This window comes from Equus przewalskii, chromosome 18 (assembly GCF_037783145.1).
Source record: "Equus przewalskii isolate Varuska chromosome 18, EquPr2, whole genome shotgun sequence".
NCBI lineage: Eukaryota > Metazoa > Chordata > Mammalia > Perissodactyla > Equidae > Equus > Equus przewalskii.
The window spans coordinates 41322735-41339298 of NC_091848.1; the positions used below are offsets into that span (position 1 = coordinate 41322735).

Consider the following 16564-nt stretch of genomic DNA (forward strand, 5'->3'; position numbering starts at 1 on the left):
TCCTCCCCACCCTCACACACCCCTTGGCAGTTCCTTGATGCAGGAGCATCCTCTTCTCTCTCTCAAGCTGAGCAGCTGTTTTCCATCCTTTCTGGGAGGGGCTGTCTTGGCTGTAGGAACTCAAACCTCAAGGTGTTTTCTTGTTGAATTAGACATATACGGCTGGAGGGCAGGAGGGAGGAGAGGAGATGCAGTGAGAAGGGCTTCTAAAATCACACTGTCCAATGGCCTTATAGCAGAAGGGAGGGTGAGGGTTAGGAACCAGAGTTGGAGCAGAATCCAGGTACACTGAGGTAGAATCATTTATGTAAGAGTACCTAGAACATAGTAGGTGCTCAAGACATGTTTGTTGAGCACAAATATATGAATGATCTGCCTTATTTATGTATTTGAAAATGTGTGGTGCAAATGGACTCTGGGTTTGGAGTAAAATAAGCGATAGGCTATGATTTGCAACTTCAAAGGACATTGGTTTTGTAGATTTGTTTTTCCATTTATAAGTTAAATGTAATCATTGTAGAAAAATGACAAAAACAAGCGTGAAGAAAAAAAATTTCCCAAACATGAGTTATAACTTTTATTAACATTTTGATGTATATCCTTCTAGAATTTTCCCCATGCAAATCTATATGTCTAATATCTGTAGGTATGTGTGTATTTTACAAAATGGAATCAAACTGTGCAGCTGTTCTATAAACTGCATTTTTATTTAACACTGTGATATATGTTTTTCCTTGTCAATAAATGTAATCTAAATTAAAGAACCTTGGCTGTTGAAGTCAGACCAAGTTTGTTTTAATTCTGTATCTGCCACTTTCTAGATTGTTGAGCTTGGGCACATCTCGTTATTTCTCTGACCAACAATTTTCTCATCTGCAGAGGAAAATGGAAATAATATAATAACTCAGAGCTCTTGTGACAACTAAAGGAGATAATGTATAAAATTAGCTCATATGTGCTGCATAAAGAGTAGCTATTTCAAAATTTATATGGGGTCACTTATGCAAATTTATTTTGTTGCTTTTGGCATTGACCATCATTGTACAAACATTTTACAAGCTTGTAATATTTTTTCCTTAAGATAAATTTTTAGTTGTGGAATTGCTTGATTAAGGAAATGCTCTCATTTTGGTCTTTTAAAAGTACTATATTTAAAAATGCCCTTCAGAGAAGTTGAGTCAATCTATAGCTCCGCCAGTAATATATGAGAATGCTATTTCCCAAACTGACACCAATTCTGTATGTATTTTTCATTTTTGCCTATCTCATGAGTGAAAAGTAGTATCTTGTTTTAATTTGTACTCTTTTTTTACATGTTTAATGGCTATTTGTATTTTTTTGTAAATATCCTAGATATGCCCTTGTCTTTTTTTTATTGATTTGTGAGTGCTTCTTCTGTATTAAAATTTTTAATTCTTTGTTATGTAAATTGCAAATAAATTGTTCTGGCTTGTTTGCCACGTAGAAGTTTTATATTTTTATTTTTATGAAGTTAAATTTTTCTGTCTGTAGTTTTTATCTTTGGGCTCATGCTTAAGAAGACTTCTCCTGTCTCTTAAGATTATATAAATGTTCCCTACCTATATATTATTTTAGTACTTTTCAGTATGTATTCTTTTCTTACGTAGAGTTAAAACTTAAGTGTGCAGCTTGATGAATTTTTCCATGCGAATATATCTATGTATACACCACCCAGATCAAGATAGAATGGTCCTGGCAGGTTTCCCCATGTCCCCACCCAGGAATACCCCTCCAAAAGTTAGATACTGTTCTGATTTCTGTTTCCACAGCTTAGTTTTTCTGGTTTTTGAACCTCACAAAATATGACTCTTGTTCTGGCCCCTTTTATTCAACAATGTATCTGTGAAATTCATTCATGTTCTTTTTTTTTTTTTTTTTTTAAAGATTTTATTATGGCTGGCCCGGTGGTGCAGCAGTTAAGTGTCCATGTTCCACTTCGGTGGCCTGGGGTTTGTGGGTTAGGATCCCGGGTGCGGACATGGCACTGCTTGGCAGGCCACGCTGTGGCAGGCGTCCCACATATAAAGTAGAGGAAGATGGGCATGGTTGTTAGCTCAGGGCCAGTCTTCCTCAGCAAAAAGAGGAGGATTGGCAGCAGATGTTAGCTCAGGGCTAATCTTCCTAAAAAAAAAAAAGATTTTATTTTTCTTTTTTCTCCCCAAAGCCCCCTGGTACATAGTTGTATGTTTTTAGTTGTGGGTCCTTCTAGTTGTGGCATGTGGGACGCTGCCTCAGATGGCTTGATGAGTGGTGCCATGTCCGCACCCAGGATCTGAACCTGAGAAACCCTGGGCCACCGAAGCAGAGCATGCGAACTCAACTGCACAGCCACGGGGCCGGACCCTCATCCATGTTCTTACATGTTAGAGTAGATAATTATTTTCCACCGCTGTGCGGCATTCTGTTGTATTTTTACCACAAACTATTATCAATTCTGATCCTGATTGACATTGGATTGGTTACATCTTGAAACTATTAAATCCTTTCTTGTACATGTCTTTTGGTGGATATTAGTGTTCATTTCTTTTAGGATATACCAGATCGTGGGGTTCCTGGATCACAGCGTAGGCTCATGCTAGGAAATACTGTCAGACAGTTTTCCAAAATGGTAGTACCAGTTTACACTCTCACCAGCAATGTATAAAAGAGTTCAAGCTGCTTTACATGCTTGACTGTTACTGTTGGCTATTCTGGTGTGTTGGTTCTCAATTGGGGTTTTTATTTATTTATTTATTTAATTAATTAATTAATTAATTATTTTTTGAGGAAGATTAGCCCTGAACATCTGCTGCCAATCTTCCTCTTTTTGCTGAGGAGGACTGGCCCTGAGCTAACATCCATGCCCATCTTCCTCTATTTTATACATGGGATGCCTGCCACAGCATGGCCTGCCAAGCAGTGCCATGTCTGCACCCGGGATCCGAACCGGCCAACCCCGGGCTGCCAGAGCAGAACGTGTGCACTTAACTACCGCTGCACCATGGGGCCAGCCCTGGGGTTTTTATTTCTGTTTCCCTTATGACTAATGGTGGTGAGCACCTATACAGGTGCTTATTGGCCACTTGGATATCCTTTTTTATGAAGTGCCTGTTCACATCTTTTGTCCATTTTTATCATGGATTGTCTTTTATTGATTTGTAGGACTTTTTTATGTAGCACACTTGTGTATGCGTGCATGTGTATACTTTTTAAACCTTTAAAGCTTTAATCTGTCTGCATTTTATTTTGGTACATGATATGACATAGGAATCTAATCTAGTCTTACTTTTAAAACATTAGCTGGATATTACAACGTCATTCCTTTTGAAAAAAAGTAATTATTTTTCCATCTATTTAAAATACCAGCTTTTGCATATACCACTCTCAAATACATACTTGAGTCTATTTCTGGACATTTTAGTTCTGTTTCATCAAGAAAAAATAATCTGTTCTGGTGTCTGTACCATCGTATTTTTATTGTCATACTTTTATAATGCACATTAATATCTCATAGAGCAAATTCCCTTTTGTTAGTTTTCTTTAAAAATAATTTGTGAATGCTTCACGTGTTTGTCATTCCAGGTGAACTTTACGATAATTTTTGTCCAGTTCCAACAGTATCATCAACAAAAAGCCTGTTGGATTTTGATTGAAATTATTTAAATTTAAATATTAATTTAGGAAAAAACTTGCAGGCAGAGGACGTGTGAATCTGGCTTGCTGATGTTGTCTTACTGGCGCCTCTTATGGCCTGAATTGTGTTCGCCCAAATGTCATATGTTGAAGCTCTAAGCCGTGGTGATTATATTTGGAGCAGGGCCTTTAAAGAGGTCACCAAGGTTACAAGAGGTCATAAGGGTGGGGCTCTAATCCATTCTGATGGTGACCTTTCAAGAAGAGAAAGATACGCCAGGGAGGCACCAGCACAGGGGAAAAGCTGTGAGAGGACGCAGCTGGAAGATGGCCGTCTGTGAGCCAAGGAGAGAGGCCTCGGGAGAAACCAAACCTGCTGACACCTCGATCTTGGACTTCTAGCCTCCAGAACTGTGAGAAAATAAATTTCTGTTGCTTTAAGCCACGCGGTCTGCGGTATTTTGTTATGGCAGGCCTAGGAAACTAACAGCTCCCGTAAGGTTTTTTTTTTTAAACATTTGATGCTTAGTTGCTATTTTAATATCATTGGAGAATAGAGAGGACTCTGATAATTGAATACATTTCAGGTGAGGTAATGGTATATTTTTCTTAAGGTGAAATTCATGTAACATAAAATTAACCACTTTAAAGTGTAGAATTCAGTTGTATCTAGTACATTCACAGTGTTGTGCAACCACCACGTCTGGCAGGTTCCAAACATTTCCTCAGCCCTAAAGAAAACCTCAAACCTGTTAAGCAGTCACTCCTGGTTATCTTCTCCCCACAGTTCCTTGAAACACAAATCTGCCTTCTGTTTTTATGGATTTACCTCCTCTGGATATTTCATATAAATGGAATTATACAATATGTGGTCTTTTCTCACTGGATTTTTTCACTTAGCATAATGTTTTTGAGGTTCATCTGTGTCGTAGCATGTATTAGTATATTATTCCTTTTTATGGCTGAATAATACTCCGCTGTAGTGTATATACTACACTTTGTTTATTCATTCTTCTGATGAGGAACATTTGTGTTGTTTTCACCTTTGGCTATTGTGAACAGTTTTTCTAGGAATGTTACTATGCAAGTATTTGAGTTGTTATATTCAGTTCTTTGGGGTATACACCTAGGAGTCAATTGCTAAATCATGGCAATTCTGTTTCACTTTTGAGAAACAGGCAGGCTGTTTCCCACAGCAGCTGTGCTATTTTATATGCCCACCAGCAATATAGGAGGGTTCCAATTTCTCTACATCCTTGCTTGTTATTTCCCTTATTTGTATTATAGCCATGATACTGAGTGTGAAGTGGTATCTCTTTGTGGTTAATGACTAATGTTGAGCATCTTTTTCTGTGCTTGTGAGTCATTTTTATATTTTGAGAAATGTCTATTCAAGCCCTTTTCCCATTTTTAAATTGTTTGTCTTTTAGAGGTTATAAGATTTCTTTATATATTCTGGGTTCTAGACCCTTATCAGATATATGAGTTGTAAATATATTCTTCCATGCTGTCTTCACTTTTTTGAAAGTGTCCTTGGATGCACAAAGTTTTAAGTTTTGATGAACTCTAGTTTATCTGTTTTTTCTTACATTGCTTGTGCTTTTCGTGTCACATTCAAGAAACCGTTATCTAATCCAAGGTGTTGAAGACACACCTATGTTTCCTGCTAAGAGCTTTATAATTTTAGCTCTTTTATTTCTGTTTTTGATACGTTTTGAGTTAATTTTTTGTATGGTGAGGTAGGAGTCCACCTTCAATCTTTTGCATGTGGCTATCCAGTTGTCTCAGCACCATTTGTTGAAAAGACTATTCTTTTTAGGTTGAATGGTTTGGCACCCTTGTTAAAAATCAGTTGGCCATCATATTAGTTTCGTGGGGCTGCCATACAAAATACCACAGACTGGGGGGCTGAAAACAACATAGATTTATTTTCTCACAGTTCTGGAGGCTGAAAGTCCAAGGTCAAGGTGTCAGCAGGTTGGTTTCTCCTGAGGCCTCTCTCCCTGGTTTGCAGACGGCTGCCTTCTCATAAGGACCCCAGTCAGATTGGATTAGGACGCGCTCTAACAGCCTCATTTTCACTTAATTACCTCTTAGCCCTGTCTGCAACTACGGTCACGTTCTGAGGTAGCAGGGGTTAGAGCCTCAACATATGAATTTGAGGGGGACACAACGTAGTTCATTCTAGCCACAGATGTGAGGGTTTATTTCTACATTCTCAGTTCCATTCTGTTGGTCTATATGTCTAGTCTTGTGCCAGTACCACACTGTGTTATTCCTGTTGTTTTATAGTGAGTTTTGAAGTTGGGAAGTATGAGTTCTCCAACTTTCTTTTTATTTTTCAATAGTGTCCTGAATATGTAAGGCCCCTTGAAGTCACATGTGAGTTTTATAATAGGCTTTCCCATTTCTGTGAAAAGCCCATTGGAATTTTGATAGACAGTGCATTGAATCTGTAGATTGCTTTGAGTTAGTATTGCCATTTTAAGAATATTAAGTCTTCCAATTTATGAACATGAGACGTTTGTCCGTTTACTTGGGTCTTCTTTAATTTCTTTCAGCAATGTTTTGTAGTTCTCAGTGTACAAGTCTTTCACCCACACACTCACACCCCTTCTTTGGTTTCATTTATTCCTAGGTATTGTATTCTTTGGGATGCTATTGTAAATAAAATTGTTTCTTAATTTCATTTTTTGGATTGTTCATTGGTAGTATTTAGAAATAGAAATATAGCTGATTTTTGTGAGTTGATTTTGTATCCTACAACTTTCTGAATTTGCTTATTATTGCTTTTAGGTTTTTTTGTGGATTTTCAAGGATTTTCTATATTTGAGATCATGTTATCTGTGAATAAGAGTGCTTTTATTCTTCTTTTCCAATTTCGATGCTTTTTATTTCTTTTCCTTGCATAATTACTCTTACTAGAACTTCCAGGACAGTGGTGAATAAAGCGGTGAAAGTGGGCGTCCTTGTCTTGTTCCTGATCATAAGGGGAAGGCTTTTACTATTCAGTATCATATCGGTTTTTCATCAGAGCCCTTTATCAGATTGAGGAAGTGCCCTTCTGTTCCTTGTTTTCTGAGTGCTTTTATCTTGAAAGGGTACTGGATTTTTAAAATTGCTTTTTATGCAGCAGTTGAAATGATTGTGTGTTTTTTTCCTCCTTCATTCTATTAATGTGGTATATCACATTAATTGATTTTTGTATGGTGAATGACTCTTACATTCCTAGAATAAATCCTACTTGATCATGGAGTGTGATGCTTTTAATATGCTTCTGCATTTGGTTAGCTAGTAATTTGTTGAGACTCTTTGCATCTAAATTCATAAGAGATGTTAGTCTGTAGTTTTTTTTTCTTGTGATGTCTTTGTTTGGCTTTGATATCAGGGTAATGCTGGCTTATAAAATGAGTTAGAAAATGTCCCCTTCTCATTCTTTCTTTGGAAGCATTTGAGAATGTTTGGTGTTAATTTTTCGGTAAACGGTTGGTAGAATTCATGAGTCAAGTCATATGTTTCTGAGTTTTTTTTATTCTGTTGGGAGGTTTTTGATTACCGATTCAATCTCTTTGTGTGTTACAGGTATATGGAAATTTTCTATCTCTTCTTTTTTTGGTAACTTTGGTAGTATGTGTGTTTCTAGGAATTTGTCCATTTTGTCTATGTTACCTAGATTTTTTTTTGCTGTAGTTGTTCATAGTATTCTCTTATAATCCTTTCTACTTCTGTAAAGTTAGTAGTAATGTCCCCACTTTCATTTCTGGCTTTATTTGTTGTTTATCTCTTTTTTTGTCAGTCTAGCTAAAGGTTTGTCAATTTTGTTCATCTTTTCCAGGAACCAGCTTTTTGTCTTGCTCCTTCTCCCTGTTGTTTTTCTGTACTCTATTTCCTTTATTTCTGCTCTATTCTTTAGAATAGAATTTCCTTCCATCTTCTGGATTTAGGTTTAGTGTGCTTTTCTCTTTATAATTTTTTAAGGTGTAAAGTTAGTTTATTAATTTGAGATCTTTTTGCTTTTTTAATGTAGGCATTTACAGCTGTAAATTTCCTTCTGGGCATTGCATTCGCTGCATCTCATAAGTTTTGGTATGTTGTGTTTTCATTTTCTTCTATCCCAAGATATTTTCACCCATCTCAAGATACCACATTTCCCTTGTGATTCTTCTTTGATCCATTGGTTATTTAAAAGTATGCTGTTTAATTTCCAAATATTTGTGAATTTTCCAGTTTTCCTTCTGTTGCTGATTCCTAGCTTCATTCCACTATGTTCAGAGAAGATACTTTTTATGATTTTAATCTTTTAAAATTTATTAAGACTTGTTTTGTGGCCTAATATGTGGTCTGTCTTGGAGAATGTTCCATGAAAAGAATGTGTATCTGCTATCGTTGGATGGACTGCTCTTTATATATCTGTTAGGTCTATTGGTTTATAGTGGTGCTCAAATCCTGAATTTTCTTATTGACCTTCTGTCTAGATATTTTATCCATTAGATACCTTACGTCAGTCCTTCAGGTAGCCATCAGACAAGTCAAAACAGACAAACACAATTCTTTGAGAAGAAGGTGTGCTCTGCTCCCTCTGGAACCAGGAGTTATGCTCCCACACCATATGAATATGGGCTGCTATCTTCAAAACTGCTGAGTTGAGAAGTGGGGAGCGAGGACAAGAAACAACACTTCAGTGCTTTCCTACTGTTTGTCAGTTGTCTCTTTCTTGATTCAGCATTCACTTGGTTGCTGTAAACCTTTGTTTATTTTCCAGAATTCTGACAAAGTTGACTAATAGTTTTTGCTTATTTTTTCATTGTTTCTGTGGAAGGTCAGGGTCTACTTACTCCTCCGTTTTCACTGACGTCACTTCCCACCCCCTCTTAAGTTTTGAAAATGGAGCAGTGCACATCACATTAGATTTCAGTTTCCTTTGAAGAATTGGAAAATCTGTCAATATTGAGCCCACAGTTCCACATATCAGCAAATGCCTGGTGAGTAGCAGTTGCCCCGTTCAGGCAAGACACACATCCTTCAATTTCCCCACACTTTTCTCCTGCCCCTTAATCATTTAAGTTATGCGACTGGTTCCTCCACCCGTTTTAATGATAAATCTCTTTAGTATTATGTAGTGACTAAGATCGCAGGCCTTTAGCCAGACGAAACTGGATTTGAATGTTGTCCTCAGCTCATTTAAAGCCTGTGTTGCCTTAGGCAAGTGACCTGTCTTCTGTGATCTTTAGTGTCTTTACTTAGAAAGTGAAGATAAACATAACTGTTCAACTTAGTTGAGATGAGTAAATGATATAATATTTATACAGAATTTAGCCCAGTGCCTAACATTCAGCAAGGTAATAGTAGTTGTCATGAGTTTTAATGTAAGTGTATTAAAGTCATCTTTCATGTCCTTGGTAATGTTTGGAATTTTTTTCTTGCATGTGGAATGTATTTGTTTTAAAAAGTTATTCTTGTGTAATTTATGAGTTTTATTGTTGTGAATTGGATTTTTTCCCTAATATATTTTCTAAAAGGCTAATGCTAATATGTAGGAAAGATAATTTCTGTTTCTCTTTTATCTTGCCATCTTTTTATTTTCTTATTAAATAGATTTTTAGATTAGTTTGATTTTTCTTAATGGATAATGGTAATGGTAAGTTTTCCTCTTCCGTTTTGATATTTATACCTCTTATTCTTTTTCTTTTCTAATATTGAATAGGACTGCCAAACAATGTTTAATAATTATGAAGATTATAGATGTCTTGGTTTTATTCCTGAATATAATGGGAATATCCCTTTAAGTGCAATGCTTAATTTTGGTTTCTGATATGTATATATATATAAAAGAATATATATATATATATATATATATATATATATATGCTCTTTTTCTGTGGTAAGGAAGTTTCTTTCTATTTTGTTTTACAAAGGATTTTAACTGGCTTTTGAATTTTATCAGATAATTTGTAGCGTTTACTGAAATAATTGGAGGATTATCTCCATTAATTTATTCATGTAGTTATATCAGGAAGATTTTTAAATGTTAAATCAGTTATCCATACCTGGGATAAGCCTTACTTGGTCATCCTATATTGCTCTCTTAATACAATTCTGGAATCAGTTGCTAATATTTTATTTAGGATGTTTGTATTTTATTAACCAGAGAGATTGGTCTATTGTTGCCTTTTCTTGTCTTTTATTTCTCACATTTTGGTATCAGAATTATGCTAGCTTTATAAACTAATTTAAGAAACTTACTGTCTTTTTCTGTGCCTTGGAATAGTTTATATTTGAGCTATCTGTTCTTCAAGCTTTGCTAAAACTCACCTATAAAATCACATGGTCTGGTTCCTTGGCGGGGGCAGGGGTTGTGGTTGTGTGTGTACAGATCTTTTATACATTTTCCAATTTATTCTATAGTTATTGGTCTACTTACATTTTCTCTCTCTACCTGAAAAAATTTTGATAATTCAACTTCACTTAGAAAAATCTTCCATTTTCTCTCAAATTTAAAATTTATTAAGTGTAAAGCATTTTCTTACAATATTATTTCAATCTCCCCCATATATGCTTATATTTCCTTTTTAATTTTCAATATTGGGTCCTCTTTCTTTCTTGGTTGCATTCGGTTATACTTTCTAGGATTTTTTTTCAATGTTTCTTTATACAGCCTTTCTAAAGAAACGTCTCTTGTGTTTGTCAGTTCTATGGTGAGTCATTTGGGGGTGTCGAGGCTATAATAAAAAAGACAGTGAGTTTACAGGTTTGTGCTCCTCTGACCTGTAATATCTAACCCTGTATGGACTGCCAAGACCACTAAATTTTGGGTGGGCATCCATGACATGCAAACAGTTTAGTGGGGAGCCAAGTCGAGCCTCTTGCATCCTTTTTCATTTATATCCTTTACCCTGTTTATTTATTGCTTTACGAGTAAACAAAGTGAAAGCAGCTGTGACCTGGGGTCAGGGTGTCGTTCTTGCCGACCTTTAAGCCTGGTTAGGCATCTGTGGTTTGGACTAGCGGAGGTGGCTTTCTTCTGTTTTTGCTTTGCTTTGTCCTTTTTGGTTGGTGTCTGGGAATTTCTTATTGTTAAGCAAAAGGTTAAGTGTTTTACATACTTTATTGTGTATTTTTAAAAGTAGTTTTATTTTTTATATATTTCATGTACCATAAAAATTCACTCATTTAATGTGTGTAAGTTCAGTGGTTTTTATATATTCACAGAGTTTTGCAACCATCACTACAATCTAATTTTAGAACATTTTTAACACTCCAAAAAGAAATTCTGTACATATTAATAGTCATTCCCCATTCCTGCCCCTACCTGCTGCCTCACTTCACCCCAACCCTGGGCAGTCACTGATCTGTTTTCTGTATCTATGGATTTGCCTATTCTGGACGTTTCACAGAGATGGAATTGTGCAATATTACCTATGTCTTGATTCTTTCACTTAGCATAATGTTTTCAAGGTTGTAGCCTGTATCAGTACTTTTTTTTAATTGCCAAATGATTTCTATTATTTGTATATACCACATTTTGTTTATCCCTTCCTCAGTTGATGGACATTTAAGTTATTTCTACTTCTTGGCTGTTATGAATAATGCTGCCATGAACATTTGTGTACAAGTTTTTGTGCGGACATATATTTTAATTTCTCTCTGGTGTATACCTAGGAGTGGAATTGCTGCATCATATGATAGCTCTCTGTGTCTCTATGCAGTCTTTTGAGGAAACACCAGACTGTTCCAAAATGGCTGCACAGTTTTACATTCCCACCAGCAGTGTATGAGGATTCCAATTTCTCCACATACTGGTCAACTATTGTTATTATGTCTTTATTATTTTATGCATATTGGTGGGTGTAAAGTAGTATATCTTTGTGGTTTTTATTTGCATTTCCCTGATGGCTAATGATCTTGAGCATCTTTTGGCCATCTGTATATCTTCTTTGGAGAAATGTTTATTCAGATTCTTTGCCTTTTTTTTTTTGCTGAGGAAGATTAGCCCTGAGCTAACGTCTGTGCCAATCTTCCTCCACTTTATATGTGGGTCACCACCACAGTCTTGCTGTGGTGTAGGTCTGCACCTGGGATCCGAACCTGTGAACTTGGGCCACTGAAGCAGAGGGTGTGAACTTAACCGCTACACCACTGGGCCAGCCCCTCTTTGCCTATTTTTAGTTGGGTTACTTGTTTGTTTGAGTTATAAGAATTCTTTATATATTTTGTATATAAATCCCTTATGAAGTATATGACTTGCAAATGTCCTGTGTGTTGTCTTTTTACTGTATTGATGGTGTCCTTTGAAATACAAAAGTTTTAAATTTTAATGAAGTCCAATTTTTTTTCTTTTCTTTTTTTTTTGAGGGAGACAAGCCCTGAGCTAACATCTGCCAATCCTCCTCTTTTTGCTGAGGAAGAGTGGCCCTGGGCTAACATCCATGCCCATCTTCCTCTATTTTATATGTGGGACGCCTACCACAGCATGGCTTGCCAAGTGGTGCCATGTCCACACCCGGGATTTGAACTGGTGAACTGCTGCGGGCTGCTGAAGCGGAGTGTGAGCACTTAACTGCTGTGCCACCGGGCCAGCCCCCAATTTTTTTCTTTTGTGCAATGTGCTTTTGGTGTCATATTTAGGAAAGCATTGTCTAATCGTAGATCACAAAGGCATAGACCTCTATTGAAGAAAACCAGTAAATGCCATCTTCTGAGTGAAAAGACTCCATGTATCTGTGGTTTCCTAATCTGCAAAGAGCTTGTAACATTTAACTCCTTACTGATTATGGCCGAGGAGAAAAGAAGACTGGATGAGTGCGTTACTGTTCTGATAACTTGTTGAAATTGATGCAGGTGACCTACTAAAGAGTAATACAGGAAAAAAGGAAGGTCAGAGCTCTTGGATGGTGACAGCTGTGACAAAGATGTAGCATCCATCCTATTACCCTGGTCTATGTTGGGACAATTGCAGGTGATCCCATACAAATCTAAATTGGCTTGGCTTTAGGTAATCCATTCTTTTGTAAAGGTTTCTATGTGACTAAGTAGTCTAATTAAATGGTTACCATTCCAATATTTTGTACTCAAATCATGTAGCCACAGAGGTCTTTCTAAAAGCAACTATTTTTAAATTTTTAAAATATGAAATTTATCTATTGTAATGTTATCACAACATAGAATCTTCCTCTTCTCTGTTTCCTCACCTCTCTCAGGGACGAAGAGGAGATGTCTCTGGCGGGACTCTGGCTCTGGGGGGACTACTTTTCTGGTACTGGTGAGCGACTTGGCCTTGATGAGGTTTTAAGACCATTAGCAGTTATTATCTCTGAAGACCCAGCTGAGGGAAGGGCTTCTCACGACACTGACCTCTTCCCACATTCCCCTACTCATTCAAAAAAGTCTCCCATTTCTCAATTCAGAGAAAAATAATTTTTCATTTCAAAAAATGTTTATTGAGCACTAGCTATATGTCAGGCAAGGTGGATACAATAGAAAACAAGACTGATACAGCTTTTAACCTTAAGAATCTCATGTTGTAGAAGGGATCTCTGATAAGAAAACAAGCGATTGTAATGCAATGTGTTAAGAGTTATGATGGGAGAAGCACAAAGAGCTGTTGGCGCATAGGTGAGGCACGTAACCTGAAGTTGAGGGGTGAAGAGCAGTGGCATAAATGTGGCATAACATCCTGTCAGTTTGTCGTTGTAGGACCTGTGGAGTGCTGGAGTCTAGCTGCAGAGCCAGCATCCGCCAACTCCGTTACCTTGAACGATTTCTTAATCTTCACCACCTTCAGGTTCCTCATAGTTAAAATGAGGACCATTATAGTACTTGCCTCATTGTTTTCCATGAAAATAAATGAAGTAATACATATAAATTCCCTATTTGTGGAAAAGGCATGCTGTATCCCAGGAAAACTTGACACAAACTGGTCAGCACTGACATCATATGCTAACAAAATGACTGGACCTCAAAGATTAAGACTCTTTTGTGCAAGTAGGTCAAAAGGTCAAATTTCATCCGAGGAAAAGGACAGGCTGGCTCGGACTTCTCCACAGCAACAATCAATACTAGAAAACGGTGGAACAAGCTTAAAATTCCTCAAGGGAAGAAAATGTACTCAGAGATGTATTCACAGCCAAGTCGTCATTCTAGTTTGAAGACAACAGATATCTTTGAACATTCAAAAACCCAGAGAATATAATTTCCATGAGTCTTTATAGCAGATGGCTTTCTTGGAGATTCTAAAGGGAACACTTCAACAACCAGTAGATGAATGGAGAAACTATGACAAAAGGAGTGGCAGGGGGACACCACTATGAGTAAATGTAGGGTCAAAATGGAAATAAAAATGGGAGTTATGGTTAGAATGGAATCTATTTTATAAACTCAGACGAGGTGGAAATGATAGAACAGACGAAAGACGAGAAACAGGAGAAACAATGTGTAAGCACCTTTTATATCTGGAAGCCAAAATTTACTGAAAGCTGCTCAATGAAGAAATAGAAGTATAAATATACTTAAAATTTTAAAGATAAGTACTAAGAAAAACCTTATAATCCATGAAAATTAGGCATTAGAGTGAGGAGGGGAGTGGAAAGGAAATAGAAATATACTAATTTAATCATTGCTAATAGTATAGAGACTATAATAGATACTGTGCAATGAAATAGAGGATTAAAACATTTTAAACTTTTAGTAAGGCCATGATATACTTGCAAATGTGAGAAATTAAGTGAATGAAAAGATATTCATTGCAACATCATTTGTAAAAGCAAAATATTAGGCTGTTGTAAAGAATGAGCTCTGTGTTTATGTGGAATGATCTCCAAGATGGATTAAGTGGCAAAACAAGGTACAGAACAGAGTGAATAGAATGAGGAAAGAAAACCAACGTATACTCATATATGCTTGTGTCTGTGTGAAATATCTCTTGAAGGACACACAAAACTGGTTAGCTTGGTTTCCTCTTTTTTTTTTTTTTTTTTTAATTTTGGTGAGGAGATTGGCCCTGAGCTGACATCTGTTGCCAATCTTCTTCTTTTTTTTTTTTCTCTCCAAAGCCCCAGTTCATAGTTGCATATCCTAGTTGCAGGCCATTCTAGTTCCTCTGTGTGGGACGCCACCTCAGCATGGCCTGATGAGCAGTGTGTAGGTCCACGCCCAGTACCTGAACTGGAGAAACCCCCGGCTGCCAAAGCGGAGTGTGTGAACTTAACCACTCAGCCACAGGGCAGGCCCCAGTTTCCTCTTTTTAAGGAAGCGTGTCACTGGGGGTCAGGGGTAGGAGGGAAATATTTATTGTATACCTTCTGGTAATTTAAAAATCTTGTATCATGTGTTTTTGTACCTTTACTTTAAAAAATAACTTATTTTTCTTAAAAAGAGTCCCTATGTAAGAGATGATAGTGGCTCGAGTTAGAGAAATGGCAGTAGGGATGAAAAGCAGTAGAGGGAGTGGAAGTATTGTCAGTTGGCTGATGGGTAGTGAGGAAGAAGGCGTCAAAGATGGCGTCTAGAGAAGCTTGGGCCCCTGGATAGTACGGGATGCTCAGATTCCCTACAGGTCTGTCCACAGGCTTCTCCCCTTATCTTTCTCTGTAGAAGTCTGTCGTCTCGCGCCTTTCTACCTTTCCAGGACTGCAGTTCTCACGTCTTTGCGGACAGTTTCCTTATCTTCCATAAACTCTAGATTACCTGCATTATCAGGTACCTACTGGACGACAGCTCAAACACATGTTCTTAACTCATTACAGGACTAAAGAATCATAAAATTTAAATCTAAAATGGACCTTAGAGATTTACCATGGTTTTGTCATTTTATTTTACCAATGAAAACCCTGAGGACAGAGGCATCATGTGACTTAGATTTTTGTTAAAAATTTAAATAAGTTGGCGCATCAACTTACAGATTTTTGATTTCCCTCTTCTTCGTTTATTTAAAGGTGGATCTTATTATGACCTCTTGGAAACTTTTCAGTAACCGTTCAAGGCAGATAGATCAAAGTCCAGATTCCTTGGATGGCATTCAAGGCCTCCATGATTTGTAGCTAGCCTTTGTTTCTGATTTCATTTCTGAATACACCTGCCACTGCAGCCAGACCTGACTACTCATCTTTTATAAAATTCAATATTTGCCCCTCTATCTAAAGTAACTTTTCCCTTGTTTATTTTTGTTGAAGATTTATCCATCTTCAAGAGCCCATTCATTCACCACCTAGCTTTCCTGGAGGAAATCTTCCTTTTACTCCCATCTCTTTGAGTTTGTACCAATAGAATGGTATGCTGACCATTAGCTTTCCATTTTATTTAGTGGCGTATGTGTCCATGTGCCTTTCTCTTTAGAGGCAGAGATTTTGTCTTTTTCATAGTCTATGTTATGACTGTTCAGTATACTTCCCCAACCTTCTCTTTCCCAACTTTTGTACCTTCTAGATGCTCTGAAAAATTTTTGGCTTAAGTTGAGAACTCTTTGTGAGTCCTCTGCGAACTTCAGTGATCTGAAACTGGATTGAAAATTGAAGTTAGAAACCAGACTGATTAACCACAAATATTTAAGTAACATCACAACAGAAGTACCCTAGAGACTTGTTATATTGCTAAATGATATTCTCTATTTGTGACTTTTCTTAGTTTCAATTTTCACGTCTGTTAACTTTGCGATTTATTACACTTGGTGCAGATTGTAAAAAATGAAACATTGTACTTAATATAACTGATTTCCCAAAGGGACTAGATTATGAATGCAAATATATTTGTTATCTGAGATATTAATGCAAATTTTGAAACAGTTTTTCAAAATGTATAAAAGTATTTGGAAAAAATATTTGAGTAGAAAACTTATTTCATTTTTTAAGAAGATAAGTCACTTAGCGGCCGAGGGACATCACCCTTACTTGCATTACATGAGTTCTTCCACAAGAGGGCAGCAGCGACTCATGATCAC

At 36.9% G+C, this 16564-nt stretch overlaps 1 protein-coding gene across 10 annotated transcripts in view; it reads left to right on the top strand.

Moving 5' to 3' along the window:
* IGSF11 (immunoglobulin superfamily member 11) overlaps positions 1-16564 on the top strand; it is a 176064-nt gene that overhangs the window by 646 nt on the left and 158854 nt on the right. For 3 of the 10 annotated variants that reach the window (XM_070583858.1, XM_070583853.1, XM_070583861.1), the window contains exon 2: positions 12831-12886. In XM_070583858.1, the coding sequence (XP_070439959.1) occupies positions 12844-12886 (43 nt within the window). In that variant the 5' untranslated portion in view covers positions 12831-12843. Of the gene's footprint in view, positions 1-3878; positions 4047-12830; positions 12893-16564 lie in introns of those variants that run through there. The other 7 variants (XM_070583851.1, XM_070583856.1, XM_070583859.1 and 4 more) reach the window with 5 other exon arrangements.